This window comes from Mobula birostris, chromosome 11 (assembly GCF_030028105.1).
Source record: "Mobula birostris isolate sMobBir1 chromosome 11, sMobBir1.hap1, whole genome shotgun sequence".
Taxonomy (NCBI): domain Eukaryota; kingdom Metazoa; phylum Chordata; class Chondrichthyes; order Myliobatiformes; family Myliobatidae; genus Mobula; species Mobula birostris.
The window spans coordinates 35,356,129-35,377,680 of NC_092380.1; the positions used below are offsets into that span (position 1 = coordinate 35,356,129).

General features: G+C 41.1%; 1 protein-coding gene across 2 annotated transcripts in view; it reads right to left on the reverse strand.

Annotated features, from left to right (window-relative positions):
- The window catches only part of gga1 (golgi-associated, gamma adaptin ear containing, ARF binding protein 1), a 73,520-nt gene that overhangs the window by 29,078 nt on the left and 22,890 nt on the right, over window positions 1-21,552 (reverse strand). For both annotated transcript variants that reach the window (XR_011887733.1, XM_072272094.1), the window contains exons 5-10: window positions 16,091-16,214; window positions 12,566-12,666; window positions 7,665-7,745; window positions 2,301-2,438; window positions 1,982-2,063; window positions 667-774 (exon numbers count right to left, since the gene is read on the reverse strand). Coding sequence is in view for 1 of the 2 variants with exons in the window: in XM_072272094.1 (XP_072128195.1) it covers window positions 667-774; window positions 1,982-2,063; window positions 2,301-2,438; window positions 7,665-7,745; window positions 12,566-12,666; window positions 16,091-16,214 (634 nt within the window). In the remaining variant the exon portion in view is untranslated. The remainder of the gene's footprint in view (window positions 1-666; window positions 775-1,981; window positions 2,064-2,300; window positions 2,439-7,664; window positions 7,746-12,565; window positions 12,667-16,090; window positions 16,215-21,552) is intronic.

The window sequence follows — 21,552 nt, forward strand, 5'->3', positions numbered from 1 at the left end:
AACCTACACCCAAGGAAAATTTATAATGATCAATTAACCTCCCCCCCCCCCCACACTTACACTCAATGGCCACTTTATTAGTTACACCTGCTCACTAATGCAAAAATCTATTCAGCTAGTCACCAGGCAGCAGCTCAATGCATAAAAGCATGTGGACATGGTCAAGAGGTCAGTTGTTGTTCAGACGAAACATCAGAATGGGGAAGAAATGTGAACCAACTAACTTTGACTGTGGAATAATTATTGGAGCCAGACTGGGTGGTTTGAGCATCTCAGAAACTGCTGATCTCCTGGGATTTTCATACACAGCTCTGTACAGTTTACAGAGGATTGTGTGAAAAACAAAAAAGATCCAGTAAGCGATAGTTGTGTGGGTAAAAATGCCTTGTTAACAAGAAAGGTCAGAAGAAAATGGCCAGAGTGGTTCAAACTGACAGGATGGCAACAGTAACTCAAATGACCACACATTACAACACTGGGGTGCAGAAAAGCATCTCTGAACACAGAATACTTTGAACCTTGAAGTGGATGAGTTACAGCAGCAGAAGATCAGAAACATCCACTTATTGGCCACTTTACTTGTTACAAGAGGTATATGCAAATAATATCATGAGCCACACACAATCCAACACAGATGCGAAGCATGGCCACTGCAGCCACGTGTACCTTTAATGTTTGGCAGTTCAGTCATCCCATTAATTTCTTCCCCTTTCACTATCTTCTTATACATGTTAATGACTTGTGTTAAGTTGTCATTTGCTTGGAGGATTTCAGCTGCGGAAGAAGATGAGAGCAAGCTTAGGAACTTTAGAAGTTCTGTGTTAAACAAATGAATTTTGTTACAACACTGACTGCTGCTTACCCTTTTATACTTATCTACCACACAACTGAAAGGCAGTACAGAACCTAATTTAAAATAACACCTGTAATATAACTAGATATAATTCACTGTCAAGATTCAGATTCATTTATTCATCACACATACGTTGAAATGAGCCATAGATACAAAAGATTGTGCAGATACTGGAAATTCAGGGCAACACACGAAATGCTGGAGGAGCTCAGCAGGCGGGGAATAAACAATGTTTCAGGCCAAGACTCTTCATCAAGACTGCAAAGGAAAGGTGTAAGAGCCAGAAGCAGAGGTAGGGGGAGGGAAATGAGTACAAGATAACAGGTGATAGATAGGCGAACCAGGTGAGGGTGAAGGTGCGATGAAATAAGAAGCTGGGAAGGGATAGGTGGAAAAGGTAAAGGGCTGAAGAGGAAGGAAGGGAAGGAGGAGAGGCGGAAGAGGGAGGTGATGGGCAGGTGGGAAGGGAAGGGCTGAGAGGGGAGCCAAAATGTGGAACTGAAAAAAGAGAAGGGGAGGAGTCAGAAATCACCGGAAGTTAGAGAAATCAGTGTTCATGCCATCAGGTTGGAGGCTACTCAGAAGGAATAATGTGAAAATGTGTCATTTGCGTTAACAACCAAAGAACCCAAGGACATGCTGGAGGTAGCTTGCAAGTGTCACCACACATTCTGGTGCTAACATAGCATGCCCACAAGGATCAACAGAACAACAGAAGCAACAACAGCAAAACAAAAACAGTAAAACAAGCTCCTTTTCCTCCTTCCCACCCACCAATACAGAAGCCTCTATTTCTGGGGCAGGCTGCCTCCAGCCTCAAATCCAGTAAAAACCAGAAATGCAAAGGTGGCTACTCCGTAACTTGGTGCATTCATTCAATGCTCAACATGAGTATCAAGGTGCACTGCATTCATCATGTACAATTCCTTTACATCTGTAATTCTGTTGCAAATAGCCAGTCTATCACTTGCATCCATATGCTGTAACACTACCTATAGCTGGAAGTAAGATAATTATGGTAATTTCATACGGCATTTTCTTAACCAGAACCAACGCAACTAACTACATAAAAATGCACATGTTATATAACCATTCAGGCAAGTTATCAACCTTAATTTATGGATTTACCTAGTGCTTCATCATTATCCTCAGTATCACTTGCTAATCGGAATAGTGTAGGTCTCATCTTCTCACATCGCTGGTACAACTCCTGTGTAAAAGGAAAATCCTAATTAAGTAATATTGAAATACCTTCTAAGTTCTGCAGGCTACAGCAATTGAAATGGCACTGCCTGGAAGCACATGGAAAAAGGATGTGATATACTTTGACAAATATAGGAGCTGTTGTGCCTGAGAAACAAGATGAATAATCTTTGCTTTACAGGCAGAGTGCCTCCAACATAGGATGAACAAAATGTAAACACAAAGTTCGTGCTCATACAATAACCTTCATTATTTCTTCATTACTCTCCAAGGTTTCGTCTTTGCTGTAGTTCTCCAGCATTTCACTCAGTAGTTTAACATTGTTGTTCACCTCTTCGATTGCATTCACTCTTTTGGAAATCTTCTCCATTCTTTTCTGGTCCTGGGGAATTTAAAGACCATGCTAAGACTTTCAGTATAGATATCACATTTTCACTAAACTATTGGCCATGTGTCAAAAGAGAAACAATAAAAGGCGAGGGGAAAGTACTGGATTAATGAGTTAGACACTGAATATTTTCCATTGTGATATATTCAAAAGCACTATGGATACAAAGGTGCTCTGGATTCAAGGGTGTATTATCAGTCTTTAACTGTTACTACAAAACTGGTACAACTTTCCAATCTATTGGAATTCAGGTTTGATAATGGTTTCATCCAACTCAACAGAAAAGTCACAACAGAAAAAACTGCAGACACTGGAAGTAACCATATAACAATTACAGCAAGGAAACAGGCCATCTTGGCCCTTCTAGTCCGTGCTGAACACTTACTCTCACCTAGTCCCACCGACCTGCACTCAGCCCATAACCCTCTATTCTTTTCCTGTCCATATAGCTATCCAATTTAACTTTAAATGATAACATCGAACCTGCCTGAACCATTTCTGCTGGAAGCTCGTTCCACACAGCTACCACTCTCTGAGTAAAGAAGTTCCCCCTCATGTTACCCCTAAACTTTTGCCCTTTAACTCTCAACTCATGTCCTCTTGTTTGAATCTCCCCTACTCGTGATGGAAAAAGCCTATCCACATCAACTCTATCTATCCCCCTCATAATTTTAAATGCCTCTATCAAGTCCCTCCTCAATCTTCTACGCTCCAAAGAATAAAGACCCAACTTGTTCAACCTTTCTCTGTAACTTAGGTGATGAAACCCAGGTAACATTCTAGTAAATCTTCCCTGTACTCTCTCAATTTTGTTGACATCTTTCCTATAATTCGGTGACCAGAACTGTACACAATACCCCAAATTTGGCCTTACCAATGCCTTGTACAATTTCAACATTACATCCCAACTCCTATACTCAATGCTCTGATTTATAAAGGCCAGCATACAAAAAGCTTTCTTCACCACCTGATCCACATGAGATTCCACCTTCAGGGAACTATGCACCATTATTCCTCGATCCCTCTGTTCTTCAATGCCAACCATTTACCATGTATGTCCTATTTTGATTAGTCCTACCAAAATGTAGCACCTCACATTTATCAGCATTAAACTCCATCTGCCATCTTTCAGCCCACTCTTCTAACTGGCCTAAATCTCTCTGCAAGCTTTGAAAACCTACTTCATTATCCACAACTCCACCTATCTTAGTATCATCTGCATACTTATTAATCCAATTTACCACCTCATCGTCCAGATCATTAATGAATATGACAAACAACACTGGATTACCGGCCTCCAATCTGACAAACAGTTATCCATCACTACCCTCTGGCGTCTCCCACCCAGACACTGCTGAACCCATTTTACTACTTTAATATTAATACCTAATGATTGAACCTTCCTAACTAACCTTCCGCGTGGAACCTTGTCAAAGGCCTTACTGAAGTCCATATAGAGAACATCCACTGCTTTACCCTTGTCAACTTTCCTAGTAACCTCTTAAAAAAATTCAATAATATTTGTCAAACATGACCTTCCACGCACAAATCCATGTTGACTGTTCCTAATCAGACCCTGTCTATCCAGATAATTACGTATACCATCTCTAAGAATATTTCTATCAATTTACCCACCACTGACTTCAAACTCACAGGCCGATAATTGCTAGGTTTACTCTTAGAACCCTTTTTAAACAATGGAACAACATGAGCAAATACGCCAATCCTCTGGCACCATCCTCGTTTCTAATGACGTTTGAAGTATTTCTGTCAGAGCCCCTGCTATTTCCACACTAACTTCCCTCAAGGTCCTAGGGAATATCCTGTCAGGACCTGGAGACTTATCCACTTTTATATACCTTAAAAGCACCAGTACTTCCTCTTCATTAATCATTACAGTTTCCATAACTTCCCTACCCGTTTCCCTTACTTTGCACAATTCAATATCCTTCTCCTTAGTGAAAACCAAAGAAGAGAAATTGTTCAAAATCTCCCCCATCTCTTTTGGCTCCACACATAGCTGTCCACTCTGATTCTCTAAGGGACCAATTTTATCCCTCACTATCCTTTAGCTATTAAGATAACTGTAGAAACCCTTTGGATTTATTTTCACCTTACTTGCCAAAGCAATCCCATATCTTTTTTTAGCTTTTCTAATTTCTTTCTTAAGATTCTTTTTACATTCTTTATATTCCTCAAGCACCTCATTTACTCCATGCTGCCTATATTTATTGTAGATATCTTTTTCCGAACCAAGTTTCCAATATCCCTTGAAAAGCATGGCTCTCTCAAACTTTTAACCTTTCCTTTCAACCTAACAGGAACATAAAGATTCTATACCCTCAAAATTTCACCTTTAAATGACCTCCATTTCTCGATTACATCCTTCCTATAAAACAAATTGTCCCAATCCACTCCTAAATCCTTTTGCATCCCTTTAAAGTTAGCCTTTCTCCAATCAAAAATCTCAACCCTAGGTCCAGACCTATTTTTCTCCATAATTATATTGAAACTAATGTCATTGTGATCACTGGACCTGAAATGCTCCCCAACACAAACCTCCATCACCTGACCTATCTCATTCCCTAACAGGAGATCCAACACTGCCCCTTCTTTAGTTGGTACCTCTATGTATTGCTGCAAAAAACTATCCTGCACACATTTTACAAACTCCAAACCATTCAGCTCTTTTACAGTATGGGCTTCCCAGTCTATGTGTGGAAAATTAATATATCCCACAATCACAACCTTGTGCTTACTACAAATATCTGCTATCTCCTTACAAATTTGCCCCTCCAATTCTCACTGCCCATTTGGTGGTCTATTATACACCCCTATAAGTGTTACTACACCTTTCCCATTCCTCAATTCCACCCAAATAGCCTCCCTAAACGAGCCCTCTAATCTATTTTGTCAGAGCACCGCTGTAATATTTTCTCTCACAAGCAATACAACACCTCCTCCTCTTGTCCCTCTGATTCTATCACACCTGAAGCAATGAAATTCAGGAATACTTACTTGCCAATCACACTCTTCCTGTAACCATGTTTCACTAATAGCTACCACATCATACTTCCAGGTATCAATCCATGCTTTAAGCTCATCCACCTTTCTTATAATGCTCCTAGCATTAAAATAAATGCATTTATGAAATTTTCCACCTCTTACTCTCTGTTTATCACTAACGGTGCAAACAACTTTACTATTTTCTTTTTCTTCCTTCTCCTCTACATCTGTTCCTACACTCTGGTTCCCCTCCCCCCTTGTATCTAGTTTAAATCCACTGGAGCCTCTCTAGCAAACCTACCTGCAAGAATATTTGTCCCCCTCCGGTACAGATGTAAACCGTCCCACCTTCCTGGGGAGGGAACGTCGACTCAGACCATAAGAGGCCTGCGTCGGGCATTTTCATGCCTTACAAGGCACAGATTGGAAGTCTGTGTGGGGCGCCACTCCTCGCACAGACTAGAGCAATGTGTGATTAAGTGCCTTGCTTAAGGGCACAAACACGCTGCCACAACTGAGGCTCGGACTAGCAACCTTGAGATAACTAGACGAATACCTTAACCACTTGGCCACATCTCGGGAAAACGGCCCACTTATCTATAAATCTGAAGCCCTCCCTCCTGCACCATGTCTTCAGCCACGTGTTGATCTGCGCTATCTTACTATTTCTAAACCCACCTGCACGTGGCACTGGTAGCCATCTGGAGATTGCTATCCTGGAGGTCCTGTCCTTTAACTTGGCGCCTAATTCCCTAAACTCGCCTTTCAGGACCTCCTCACTCTTCCTACCCACGTCATTGGTCCCTATATGGACCATGACATCCAGCTGCTCACCCTCCCTCTTGAGAATACTGAGAACTCGATCCAAGATATCGCAGACCTTGGCACCAGGGTGGCAACAGACCATCCAGGATTCTCGATCTCTTCCGCAGAATCTCTTATCTGTCCCCTTAACTATCGAATCCCCTACCACTACTGCTCTCCTCTTTTCCCTCCTTCCCTTCTGAGCTGAGGGTCCCATCTCGGTGCCAGAGACGCAACCGCTGCAACTTGTCCCTGGTAGGTCGTCCCCATCAACAGTATCCAAAAAGATGTACTTATTATTGGTGGGAACGGCCACAGGGGTGCTCTGCTCATTCTGTCTATTCTCCTTCCCTCTCCTGACAGTCACCCAGCTACCTATTTCCTGACTCTCAGGGGTGACTATCTCCCTGTAACTCCTGTTGATTTCTGCCTCTGCCTCCCGACTGATCCGAAGTTCATCCAGCTCCAGCTCCCTAACTCAGTTTGTCAGGAGCTGCAGCTGGATGCACCTTTAACAGGTGTAGTCATCTGAAATAAAAATAGTAAGAAAGCTGAAGCAGTGAGCAGCCAGCAGATGTAAAAAGAGAAAATGAGTTTTCATCTTTTTATCTGAAAGTCACAATGATGGTTGTTCAGTGCTGTCAACAACTGAGGATCATCTTTTGGCACTGCAGGCAGATGACATTCCTCAGGAAAAGGGCCCGATTACAGCGAAAGTTTGTTATACCATGATGTATAATGGCAAAGGGATATTCCCCAATGCCAACATCTCCAGCCATGAGACATGGAAAGAAGCAAAATGAAGATCTTCTTTTCAATATTACAATTTAAAAGCCCACAATATCTATAAAAAGATGTGCTGGCATTGGAGAAGGTCCAGGAGAGGTTCCTGAGAATGATCCCAGGAAGGAAAGGGTTAATGCACGAGGACCATATTGATGGATCTGGGCTCAACGAAGAATGAGGGAGCTCACTGAAACCTATTGAACATTGAAAGACCTAGGTAGAGTGCATGTGGAGAGGATAACTCCTATCGTGGGGGAGCCCAGGCCCAGAGCATACAGTCTCAGAATACAAAGACATCCCTTTGAACAGAGATGAGGAGGAATTTCTTTTGCCAGAGTGCGTTGAATCTATGGAATTCATTGCCACAGATGACTGTGAAAGCCAAGTAATTGGATATGTTTAAAGCGAAGGTTGCTAGGTTCCTGATTAGTAAAGGCATTAAAGGTTATGGGGAGAAGGCAGGAGAATGAGGATGACAGAGATAATAAATCAGCCATGATGAATGGTTAAGCAGACTCGATGGACTGAATGGCCCAAGTCTGCTCCCAGTTCTTATTGTTTTAATAGACCTTCCATAATCAAACAGCCAGTCAGTCCATTCAGTAACTGAGAACCATGACAAACCTCTTGGACCATCTCCTTGATTAGCTTATTTGCAGCTCGGAGGTCCTCTGAGTGCCTGCTCTTCAGTAGTCTTGCCAATAGCTGAAAAGATACAATAGCAAAAATTTTGGAGCAAAGCTTACAGGACTTAAAATGGTTCAGTACAATACAACTGTGTTAAAAGCTATCTCTCTCACAGATAAAAATAACACAGAACCTTCTGCACTGTCAAGAGACGCAATCTCCTAGTGTCATTAAAACTATATCAAACTTACCAGCTATTAGTCAGTGATTTTACAATACCACCTAGTGCTAGAAATGACCTCTACAACTGTAATATACAATCAGTAGCCACTTTATTAGGCATCTCCTGTAACTAATAAAGTGGCCACTGAGTGCATGTCTGTGGTCTTCTGCTGCTGCAGCCCGTCCACTTCAAAGTTTAACATGTTGTGTATTCAGAAATGTTCTTCTGCAAACCAGAACTGTAATGCGGTAATTATTTAAATTACTGTTGCTTTCCTGCCAGCTTGAACTGCATCTTCTTCACTGTCCACTACACTCCCAATCTTACTGTCATATGCAAATTTGCTGATCCAGTTTACCACATTATCATCCAGATTGTTGATACAGATGACAAACAACGGATCCAACACTGATTCCTGCAGCACACCACTAGTCACAGGCTTCCGTCAGAGGCAATCCTCTGCTACTACTCTCTGGCTTCTCCCACAAAGGCAATGTCTAATCCAATTTATTATTTCATTTTGAATGCCAAGTGACTGAACCTTCTTGACCAGTTTGCCATACATGACCTTGTAAAAGGCCTTGCCAAAGTCTATCTAAACAACATCCACTGCCTTACCTCCATCAACATTCCTGGTAACTACCTCAAAAAAACTCTATAAGATTGGTTAGACACAACCTACTACACACAAAGCCATGTTCACTATTCCTAAGCAATCCCTGTCTATCCAAATATTTACATATCTGGTCCCTTAGGCAACCTTACCCACTACTGATGTCAGGCTCACCAGGCTATGATTTCCAGGTTTATCCTTGGAACCTTTCTTAAAACAATGGACAATAGCTATCCTCCAATTCTCTAGCACCTCACCCATCGCCAAGGTATTTTAAATATCTTTGCTAGGGCTCCTGCAATTTCTGCACTAGCCTCCTACAGGGAGGGAGCAGCTCCTCAGGCCCTGGGGATTTATCCACCTAAACGCCTTAAGACAGCAAACAACTCTTCCTCTGTAATCTGTATAGGGTTCATAAACTCACTGCTATTTTGCCTCACTTCTATAGATTCTGTGTCTATCTGCCAAGTAAACAGATGCAAAAAATCCATCTCTTTCAGCTCCATGCATAGGTGACTACAATTTTGTCTCTTTCTATTCTTTTGCTCTCTGTAGGTCCTTGAGATCCTCCTTCACCTTGTCTGCTAGAGCAACCACATCTTTTTTAACCCTTATTTTCCTCATGTTCTCTTGCATTTCTTATACACCTTAAGTACCTCATTTGCTCCTTCCTGCCTATACCTGCTTCTTCTTCAATCAAAAACCTGTTATCCTTGCCTTTTATTCTGTCAAGATGTCCATGGCTAAATGCTTTTATGCACTGAATTGCTGCCACATGATTGGCTGATTAGATATTTGTATTAACGAGGCATACAGGAGAACCTAATAAGTGCTTCTGATGGACTGAATAAGGGGACTGGAATGATGAAGTTTCTCCATTACATCAATTACAATACTTCCAAAGTGCCTCATTGATTGTCAACTACTTTTGGATGTCTCACAGTTGTGCAAGTTTTTATATAAATGCAACTCCTCCACGAACTCTGTCTATACTTCGCTCTCTATCAGTAAAACGGCGTAATTAATGTGCATAATCAAAGACTCCACACATCCCAGACGTTCCCTCCTCAATCAAGTGGAAGATACAAAAGCCTGAAAACACACACCACCAGGCTCAAAGGCAACTTTCACCCCACTGTTAATAAGATTATTGAATGGTTCCATGGTATGATAGGATGGACTCTTTGTCTCATTATGACCTTCAACCTTATGGTTTACCTCTCTTTGTACCTGTTACTTTATTCTACGGTTACAAGAAAAAGTTTGTAATTACCTGATTTTCTGCATGAATTAGATAGAGAGACTTTATTGATCCCAAAGAAAATTACAGTGTCAGAGTAACATTACAAGTGCACAGATATACAAATATCAGAAGAGAAATAAAAAAAGAATTAAAAGTAAGTTACCTCAAACAGTCTAACAGGAGGGGGTCATCACTTCCCCAGCTCATTATAGAACCTAATAGTTGAGGGTAAGAATGACCTCATATTGTGCACTTCGGAGCAGCACAGTTGTCTCAGTATATTTACAAAAAATGCTCCTCTGTTCAGTCAAGGTGGCATTCAGAGGGTGAGAAACATTATCCTGAATTGCCAGGATTCTCCATAGGGTCCTTTGTTCTATCACAGCCTACAGTGTGTCCAGTTTGACTCCAGTGGGTGCCGGGCACAATCCTGATTTGATGGAGACAGATGTGAGAGCATGGAGGCACATCTGGAGAAACTTCTGAAATGCCTGCTTCGCTGCCGCTGCTACTGCGTGATCCAGAATCTCCAGAGGAGAAGGCCCAGAGTCCTTGGCTTTGCTTGTTGCTTGGCGGCCGGGGTGGGGTCGAAGTGCTCGGCAGAGGATGGTGCTCGGTGTCGGAGGCTCGAAGTTTTCAGACGGACTCAGAGTCCGCTGCGGTCGGGTGCTTCCAATGGTGCTGCATCAGCAAATTTGCGGCGCTTGGAGGTTCATGGCAGGGAGAGTTTCTCCCTTCTACCATCTGCGTGAGATGATGGGGCTATCGGGACTTGAGACTTTTTTTTTACCGCGCCCATGATCTGCTCTTTATCAAATTACGGTATTGCTTTGCACTGTTGTAACTATATGTTATAATTATGTGGTTTTGTCAGTTTTAGTCTTGGTTTGTCCTGTGTTTCTGTGATATCATTCTGGAGGAACATTGTATCATCTTTTAATGCATGCATTTCTAAATGACAATAAATGAGGACTGAGTGTCCTCATAATCTAAACTAATAACACAGCCACCTTTCTAATCAGTTTATTGAGCCTGTTGGCATCACCCGTGTTGATGCCATTGCCCTAGCATACCATTGCAGAGAAGATTGTACTGGTGACAAGAGACTGGTAGAACATGTGAAGGAAAGGCCTGCATACTCCAATGGACTTCAGTTTCCTCAGGAAGTAAAGGTGACTCTGGCTCTTCTTGCACACAGCCTCTGTGTTGGTGTCCCCTCAAGTCTGTCATCCAGGTGCACTCCCAGCTACTTGTAGGTCCTCACCACATCCATGTCTTCACCATCAATAGTAACAGGGAGCCGCACAGGCTTGGTCTTCTTGAAGTCCATCACCATCTGTTTGTCTTACTGATGTTAAGCTGCAGATGACTCAGCTTGCACCTTTTGACAAAGTCTGTATACATCCTCCTGTCCTCCACTTATATACCCAACTATTGCTGAGTTACCAGTGAATTTCTGCAGATGACATGACTCAGTGTTGTATCTAAAGTGTTGATACTCATAAAATGTGTTCTGATCTTCGTCTAAGTCACAATCTGCCTAAACTAAAAACACACAAACAATTATACTTTTCATGTCTTTATTGAACACATTGTTTACTGATTCACAGTCCAGGCTGGAAAAAATATGTGAACCCTTGTATTTAATAACTGGTAGAACTTCCTTTAGCGGTAATAACCTCCACCAAATGTTACCTGTAGGTGCTGATCAGACTTGCACAATGGCGAGAAGGAATTTTAGAGCATTCCTCCAAACAAAACTATCAGATCGTCAATATTTCTGGGATACCTTGCATGATCAGCCCTCTTCAGGTCAGGCCACAGCATCTCAATTGGGTTAAGGTGTGGACTCTGACTTGGCCATTCCAAAACACAGATTTTCTTCCTTTTTTTAAAAAAATGATTCTGTGGTTGATTTACCCTTGTGCTTTGGAACCTTGTCTTGTTACATCATCCAACTTTTGTTAAGCTCCAGGTGACGGACCGCTACCCTGATATTCTCCCGTAAAACGTCTTGATACAATTTTGAATTTGTTCTTCCCTCAATGATTGCAAGCTGTCTAAGCCCTGAGGCAGCAACACAGCCCCAAACCATGATGTTCCTTCCAAACTTGCTTTACAGTTGGGATGAGGTATTGGTGTTGATGAACAGTGCCCTTTTCCTTCCAAAACATAGTGGTGTGCATTTCTGCCAAAAAGTTCAACTTTTGTCTCATCTGTCCATAGGACATTGTTCCAGAAGTGTTGTGGAACATCCAGTTGGTCTTTTGCAAACTTGAGACATACAGATCTTTACTTTGATCTCCTCTATGCAGTTTAGCACATGAAAATTATGTTCACCTGGCACTCACTACTGGAAAACAAATATGAAATAGATAATGCAATAGCTTTGGGATTGTTCTCATCTCAAAATTTAAATCATTTCAATTCGTGAGGTATTCTCCTCAGTGGTCTGTAGGCATAGCCCATAAACTTTTCAGTTCCAACTCAAAATGAAGAGAATCTAAAGAGGAGCAAATATCCTGGAACTTCGTGCAGTAAAATTAATTTTAATCAAAAACAAGAGGTAGCCTCATAGCAAAAGGATACAAAAAAAATTTAAAAATGTTAAAAAAATATTTTCCATGTGCACACATTTCTATAACATTCAGCACTGCTTTCCAAGATGTTCATTTAGCTATTTACTTGTATAAATATAAAACCAATACAGTAAATATGAACAGTGATACACTGGTGCATGCCTTCCTAACCTTCTTCACCTGAAATGTACACTTGGCCTTGTGCCCCTATGGACAATGCTACAGGAATCAGCAAATTACCTTTGACTTTTCCTCGTCTTCAAACATAGCATTCTTTGCACGTGGGGGTGGTGGAGGAAGTGGCTCTTCACGAGGTAACACAGGATCCTGTTTTATAATTCCTGTGGAATAATGTGTAAGAAAAATAAAGCCAAACTCCCTACCAATGGCTGGGCAAAGACTTTCCCGGTAGTTTAAGGTGATGGTAAGTACAGGTTCATTGAAAGTTATAGAATTTACAAGCAATGCTGAATAAACACATCAGAAAGCAGAGGCACTCTAGCTTATTAGAAATAGCAGTATAGTTCTTTAATCAGTGGAAAATTACATTTTTCATATGTCTTCTTTCTGAATCTGGTTGAGTTTATGAATTAACTTCTTACTTTCATACTTCACTAACTAAAGCATTTATATTATAACAAGTGAAAACTCATTTAAGCATTATTTAAAATAAAAATTCTTTCAATATTTATCAGTAGTCATTGAGGAAGTGTAATGAAATCTTTAAAATACATAACATGAATGCTTTTGTCTCCAACTCATTTAGTTAGAGACATAAACATACATGTATTTTAATTTAAAATACATACTAAATATTCATTTAGTTGGAGATATAATTTAAATAAAGCTTCAGTAAAATCATGTGGCAACAAAAGACAGCTAGCAGACAATTCTGTGCTCAGAAGGAAGTTCCAATTCAACTGCTCCTCATTGTTCTCTTGCTGACTATGAGCAGCAAGGCAAAAAACATCATACACATTGATAAGTAAACATAACCCAAAAAACGATTAACCAGCCCATCCAGAGTCAGATTAAAGCCATTGACTCCACTGATTGACAGGGAATGTGGAAGGCCCTTCTTAAACTTAAACAGAAATTCATCTTCATTTTATGTCTGCAAAATGATGGCTGTAAACTATTATCTTAACCAAAAGATGCAAACTCGACAAAGATGCGCATCAAGGATGGTCACCTTATTGCCTCAATAATTTTTTTTCAACATTTTGTCACAAAGATTAAACCTCACATCCACCATTTTCCTACTAAAGTGAAGCTGATCTATTGGTTCAATGGAAACTGTTCAACTCATGTCACCTCCACACCAGAACCAAGGCCACCAAATGTCAGTCTTCAGGATCCGTATGATTAATGGAAAATGATACTCAAGTTCTATTGAACTAATACCTTTTGATCATTCACCTTTTAAAAGAACACCCTGCCTTGCTTTTTTTTTTATATAGAAAGTGGATGTCCTCATATTTTTCCCACATTATATCCCATCTGTCACATCATCCACTACTTGCTGACATGCTAAATCCTGCTTGCAACCCACACTGAAACCCAGCTGTATATTATCATAAAGCCTGACTATATGAAGCTTGTATCCCTAATCATTGATATCACTTGAGAGGTACAACAGCTCCCCCTCTAGGCACAGCTCAAATTAGCCCATTTATTTGTATAGTCCATTTTCTAAATATCAATGTATAAGCCATCAAGCACATCTTGCCCCCCGCCCCACTTCTTGCTTTCCGCAGGGATTGCTCCCTACACAACTCCCTTGTTCATTCGTCTCTCCCCAGTGATCTCCCTCCTGCCACTCATTCTTGTAAGTGGAACAAGTGCTACACCTCCTCCCTTACTACAACTTAGGGCCCTAAACAGTCCTTCCAGATGAGGCGACACTTCACCTGTGAGTCTGTTGGGTCACTGCTCCCGGTGTGGCCTCCTGTATATCACTGCGGCCAGATACAGACTGGGAGTGCGCTTCACCGAGCACCTACGGTCTGCCCACCAGAAAGAGCCGGATTTCCCAGTGGCCACCCATTTTAATTCTACTTCCCATTCCCATATGTCAATCCATGGCATCCTCTACTGTTGCGACGAGGCCACATTCAGGTTGGAGGAGCAACACCTCATATTCCATGCGGGTAGCCTCCAACCGGATGGCATGAACTTCGATTTCTCAAGATTCTCTCCCTCTCCCTCACCGTTCCCCATCCTCTTTTCCCTCTCTCACCTCATCTCCTTGCCTGCCCTTCAGCCCTCCTGCCTTTTGCTTTCTTTCGTGGCCTTCTGTTCTCTCCTATTTGATTGCCTCTTCTCCAGCCCGCTATTTCTATCACCAATCAACTTCCCAGGTCTTTACTTCACCCCTGCCCCCCTCCCCCAGTTTCACCTATCACCTTGTGTTTCTCCCTCCACCCCCCCCCACCCCACCTTCTAACTCAGGTTCCTCATTTATTTCTCCAGTCCCAAATGAAGGGTCTCAGCCTGAAACATCGACTGTTCTCTTTTCCATAGATGCTGCCTGGCCTGCTGAGTTCCTCCAGCATTTTGTGTGTCTTATTTGTACACTGTTTTCTGTAGGTCAATATATCCTCAATCTATGACAGTATAGTATCCCCAATCCCACGTGCAAGAATTTGGCATCACAGTTAGATATGGTCACAAAGAGAGATTTTGGCAAATTGGCCTTCGTAAATCAGGGCACTGAGCACAGGAGTTGAGATGCTATGTTGAAGTTGTATAAGAAGTTGGTGAGACCGACGCAGTTGGAGTACAGTATGCAGTTCTGGTCACCTACCTACAGGAGAGGTATCAATAAGTTTTAAAGAGTACAGAGAAAATTTACAAGGATGTTGACAGGACTTGAAGGGAAAGGTTGAATAGGTTAGGACTTTATTCTCTGGAACACAGGAGAATGAGGGGAAATCTTATAGAGGTATACAAGATCGTAAGGGGCATAGGTAGAATGAATGCATACAGGCTTTTTCCTCTCAGATTGGGTGAGACTAAAACCAGACATAGGTTTAGAATGAAACTTGAAATACTTGAGGGGAAACATCTCAAAGGCTGATGTGTGTGTGTGTGTGTGTGTGTGTGTGTGTGTGTGTGTGTGTGTGTGTGTGTGTGTTGAACAAGCTGCCAGTGGAATTCATTGTAGCATTTAAAAGAAGTTTGGATAAGAACATGGATGGGGGAGGTATGATGTGATTATGGTCCAGATGCAGGCAGATAGGATTATGCAGATCAGGTTGAGTTGAACTGGATGAGTTGAAGGGCTTGTTTATGTGTTATAGTACTCTCTGATTCTATAATTTCATATGTCACTTTATTTAAAATTATTTGAAAACTTAACTACTGCATTCACTGGCTTCCTTTTATCCATTCTGTTAGTTACAACATCAAAAAAAATCAATTGTCAATCATGATTTCCCTTTCAAATACAAGTCCAGTGGACTCTGCCCAACTATTATTACCTTTGAAGTGCTCTTTTGCCATTTAACAATCTATACTGATTGATTTTAGCATTTTCCCTATGAGGAGTCAGGTTGCTCAATCTTTCCCCGAGTTCAGTAGAATGAACAAATTTTACAAAATTTTAGTGGTATTTAACGATGTGTTGGAAAAAGGAATTGAAAAAGGGTATGGGACTGATACAATTTGTACAAACTGTACTGTTGCCACTTAATTTAGGAACAAGGCACTTTATTAGGAGGTAGTCACAGGTTCAAGCAAACGAATGAAACAGACCAAACCAACCTTGCTTTTTCAGCATGGAATAAGCTTCTGTGATCTTTTGTTCATCTGGTAAGCCCACTGTCCAACTGAACATCAGTTCTAGGACTTTATTTTTTACTTTTTCAGGCGCTCGTGTTCCAAGATACTGATGAGAAACAAGAAAATATGGTTACCACAAACGACAAAGCTTGAAGCAGACTTCTTAACAGTACAACTCAACTGTTAAAATTTGTTTCCAGGAATCTTTGTCAGTCTAATGTATTTCTGAACTATTATTCTGATCTTTCTACAGATTGTTATTGGAAGAAATTGAATCATTTTCTAGTCATATTCCGGTAAGATGGTGGCACACTCAGAGGCAGTGGCTTCTATGGGGCCATAGAGGGGTTATTGTCTTTTTTTAAAAATGTATTTGCTGTGATTGCAAGACCTTGCTAGACGTTAAGAATTTAAATGTACTGCAGGTCTACCCCATCAGCGAGTTGTTTATTGGTAGAGAAACTGAAAGAGCTGGACTTCCTGTAGATCATGCTGCTGCCTGCGTCAGAGAGGCGTCAGTGTGCAGTCTAACGGCAAGTGATTGTCTTAGTTGCTTTTCTTGTGATACAAGACCCTGTTGGACATTGACAATGTGGGATGCTGCAAATCCGACTGTTTTATTGGTAGGTGGAGCGGGAGCTGTGTGGCCTTGGTCATAGTGTATATTAAGCCTCAAACCACAGTGTCGCCTGTTTGCATCCACCAAGAGGTGTTGGAGTCAGTGAACTCCACCAGAGTGCTGGAGGTGGTGTGGCATGGCATACATGCTGGAGACAGTGCTGCTCTCCAGTGTTCACTTGGCAGAAGACAAGATTTATTGTGTTCGACTGCTGCAACATTCATGGACTCAGAGACTTGGGACTATTTTTATTAAAAGTGTGTGACTCTATTTTACTGCTGTCTTATAAGTGCTACGTGGGCCTTGTGCCGTGTACAACTGTTGGTATCGCGTTTTGCACCTTGGCCCTGGAGTAATGCTGTTTTGTTTCATGGGTGTTCATGTAGGTTGAACTTGATATTATTTGTTCTGTACCTAAATGCTGGTATTCTGATTGGTGCTAAACCATTGTCACAGCTCTTGGGGACAAAGAGGACAAGGCACAGGATAGCACTGGGTGGTCTGAATTCTTCATCTGGCAGTGTGCAACTCAAGTGTTCAATACAAACACCTATGTCAGGATGCTGTTTGTTAGCCACAGCTCAGTGTATAACATCATTTCTGCAGTCCTGATCAATAGCACAGCACAGGACCGAAAGCTACGGAAAGCTGCAAAATCAGTCAGCTCCATCTTGGGCACTAGCCTCCGTAGTATTCAAGACATCTTCATGGAGCAGTGCCTCAGAAGGTGACGTCCATTATTAAGTATCCCCATCGCCCAGGGCATGCTCTTTCCTCACTGTTACCATCAGGAAGTAGGTACAGAAGCCTGAAGGCACACACTCAGTGATTCAGGAACAGCTTCTTCCCTCTGCTATATCAATCCTAAATGGACATTGAACCCATGAACACTGTCTGTCTGTCTAGGTACCATATCCGATGCGGACTTTGGTGACCATGGTTTTCCATATAGATCTATCCTTCATTTTTTGGATGACTTCCATTTCCTCGATGTGTAACCATCTGGCTATGCTTTTGATATACATAAGCCGAGGTCTTCCTCTAGGTTTGCTCCCCTCAATCTTTCCAGAGAGTACAAGTTTTTCTAGTTCATCTTTCCACATGCTGTGTCCTAGGAATCTGAGTTGCCTTTCTCTTATTGTTGGTATGAGTGATCGAACTGCTTGGGCTCTTCTGAGAACTTCTTCATTTGATGTGTGTGTTGTCCATGATATTTTTAACATTCTCCTGTAGAACCATAATTCAGCTGCTTCCAGTCTCTTTTCCATTAATGAGGAGATGGTCCAGCATTCACTTCCATAAGTTAGGGTAGAATAAATGTAGCACTGCAGTATTCTGTTTTTAGTGTACGTGCTCATCTTTCTGTCTGTTAATATGGTCTTCATTTTTTGGAAAGCTTCTTTCGCCATTGCTATTCTGTATTTGATATCTGTGTTGCACCTGCCATTACTTGTTATTAGGCTGCCAAGATATCTGAATTTGTTGACTTGTTTGATGTTTGTATTTCCGATCTTGACCACACATTGTCTTTCTGAGATGACCATGCTTTCTGTCTTCTTGGTGTTGATTGAGAGGCCTCTGTGATTACTTTCTGCTGCCACTAGAGTGAGTAGTTCTTGAAGTTTTGTTTCTGAGTCAGCTATTAGTACGATGTCATCAGTATATCTGATGTTATTTATATTATGGCCTCCAATTGTGAATCCTTTGATATCTTTGATACTTCTCGAGATATTTTCACTGTACGGGTTGAATAAGTCTAGCAAAACAACCTGCCTGACTCCTCTCGTGATATTCACATATTCACTCACTTCTCCTTCTATTCTGATGGATACTGTCTGGTCCCAGTAAAAGTTTTATAAGAAACGTCTATCTTTCCCATCTATGTCAAGATCTTGAAGCATTTCCAAAAGATCTTGCTGTCTGACAGTGTCAAAAGCTTTTGTATAGTCAATGAAACATAGGTAGATGTCTTTTTGTACCTGGATGGCTCATTCACAGATCATCCGTAGCATGAAAATTGCATTTCTGTTTCCAGTGTTTTCCACAATGCCGCATTGTTCTTTACTGATTTCTGGTTTTATACAGCATCTTGCTCTCATCAAGATTACTCTGAGAATAATTTTTGCCACGTGGCTCATCAGGCTTATTGTACGATGTAACTCACATTCTGTTGCTCGCTCTTTCTTTGGAAGTGTGATGAACACTGATTTACTTAAATCATCAGGTATCGCCCCATGATCATAGATTTCATTTACTATTTCTGTTATTTTCTCTATTCCAAAATCTTCTAAGGCCAGTATCATTTCAACAGCGACGTTGTCTGGACCAGTTGCTCTGTTATGTTTTGTTTTTTTTTACGGCTGCTCGAATTTCTGATTTCAGAATGCTAGGTCCTTCAAGATTCTTCTTTATGTTTGGCTTTTCTCCTCTTTGGTCTTCAAAAAGTTCTTTTATATATTCTGTACATTTGTTTAGGATTTCCTCTTTGTTCATAATTAAGTTGCCATCTTTTGCCTTGATGCATCCACTTGTTGAGCAAGGTTATTCCCCCGTTAGTTCTTTAACCTTATTGTGCATCAACTTTGTTCCAGGGTTATGGGTTTTGTAGCATTTCTATCTCTGAGCATTTCTCATTTAGCCATCATGTTTATCTCCACCAGAGTATATCATCTTGTAGTCGCCTGATTGGAATACTCCAGTCTTTAGCTCCTCTGCATTTTCTTTTTATTGTCTTATCAAGTTGTTTGTATTCTTTGCTGTCTCTTGGTTTGATGGTTTGTTTTTGTTGCATCAATTGCATTATATCTTCAGCTATCCATTTCTTCTTACTTTTCTGATCTTTTCGTGGGATGGTTTCTTTTGCAGCTACAACCATGGATTCCTTCAGTATGTCCCAGGAAGATTTGCCTCCTTCATCCTGCACCAATTGAAAACAGTTTTTTACCTTGATTGTGTATTCTGTTTTCAGATGAGGGTTGTTTTGTAGTTGTTGATAATCCAGAGGTTCTGATCTTTTTGGTTTCTTTAATTTTCTCATCTTTATTTTCATTTTGCAAATGACCGGTATGTGGCTGCTTCCACAGTCTGCTCCAGGGTAGCTTTTAGATTGAGTTATCGAGTTTTTGAATCTGTTATTGATTGTTATGTAGTCGATTTGATTTTTGTTGTTCCCATCTGGGCTTCTCCATGTCCATTTCCTTATTGGATGTTGTTTAAACCAAGAGTTGGTGATTATCTGATTGTTTGTTTTACACCATGATATAAGCTTTTCTCTTCTTTCATTTCTTTCTCCCAACCCCTGGTCTCCAGCAATATGGTCTTCTCTTCCCTCAGCAACTTATTCATTGAAGTCGCTCATGACTATGATGGTTTCTTGTGATTTACATTTTTTTAGTGCTTTGTCTAGGGAGTGGTAGAAGGCATCAATTTCTTCCTCTGAGCTTGCCACTGTGGGTGCATATACTTCGATGATACAGATGTTGTTTTGTTGTCCTTTTAGTTTGATTAGCATCATTCTGTCTGAGATATGCCAGTATCCTAGCAGGCTCTTGGATGTTTCTTTGTTTAAGATGATTGCAACACCCTTTTCATGTTTATCTCCACCAGAGTATATCATCTTGTAGTCGCCTGATTGGAATACTCCAGTGCCTTTCCATTTTATTTCACTTAGGCCTAGGATGCTGACTTCTAGCCTCTTCATTTCTAATTTTACATTTTCTAGCTTACCAGTTTGGTGCAGGGTTTGAACATTCCAAGTGGCAATTTGCAGTCTCTTGTTCTTGCAGACAGTAGTGGTATGACGATCTGGGCACACCTTTCTGTTTACATGATATCCCATACTGAGCGAGGTGTCTGCACTATTTGGAAGTGGGCTGCCATTTACGCTGTTGTCTTTTACATTTGTGTATGTATTAATCATGGTTGTACGAGGGATAAAATACAAGAAGTAGCTTCCCCTTGCTTGCTTCCGATGCAGTGTCTTTACAAGACGGGTGACCCTGAACATTTTCCTATTAAAAGGATCTACTGCTCAGCAGCTAAGAAGCAGGAACCATCGATTGTGTTACTCACAATTTACCTTCTGCTTCTCACTGTAACCGAAGTAGGGAGGCTAACAGGTGCTACACCTTGCCTAAGGATGACCTGGAAGTAGCTGTGGTTAATGATAACCTCATTACCCAAAGCAAATGCTCCACAGGCGGATGTAGTTTACCCTCATAGCCATGAGCACTACTTCACTTATATTTTCTAATATATATTACTTCTGTTTTGCAATATTTTTAATCTATTTATTGTACATAGTGCCTATAAAAAGTATTCATCCTCCTTGTAAGTTTTCACGTTTTATTGTTTTACAACACTGAATCATGCTTCACAGTAGGGATGGTGTTTTTTTGATGATGTGCAGTATTTGGCTTATGCCAAACATAGCATTTAGTCTGATGGCCAAAAAGCTCGATTTTGGTTTCATCAGACCATAGAACCTTCTTCCAGCTGACTTCAGAGTCTCCCACATGCCTTCTGGTAAAGTCTAGCTGAGATTTCATGTGAGCTATTTTTTTTTAAAGTGTCCCATAAAGCTGCAACTGGTGAAGCAACCAGGAAACAGTTGTTGTATGCACAGTCTCTCCCATCTCAGCCACTGTAGCTTGCACCTTCCCCAGAGTTGTCATACGTCTCTTGTTGGCCTCCCTCACTAGTCCACTTCTTGCACAGTCACTCAGTTTTTAAGGGCGAATTTACAGATGTACCACATTCCTTCCATTTCTTGATAATTGACTTAGCTGTACTCCAAGGGATATTCAGTGACTTGGAAATTTTCTTG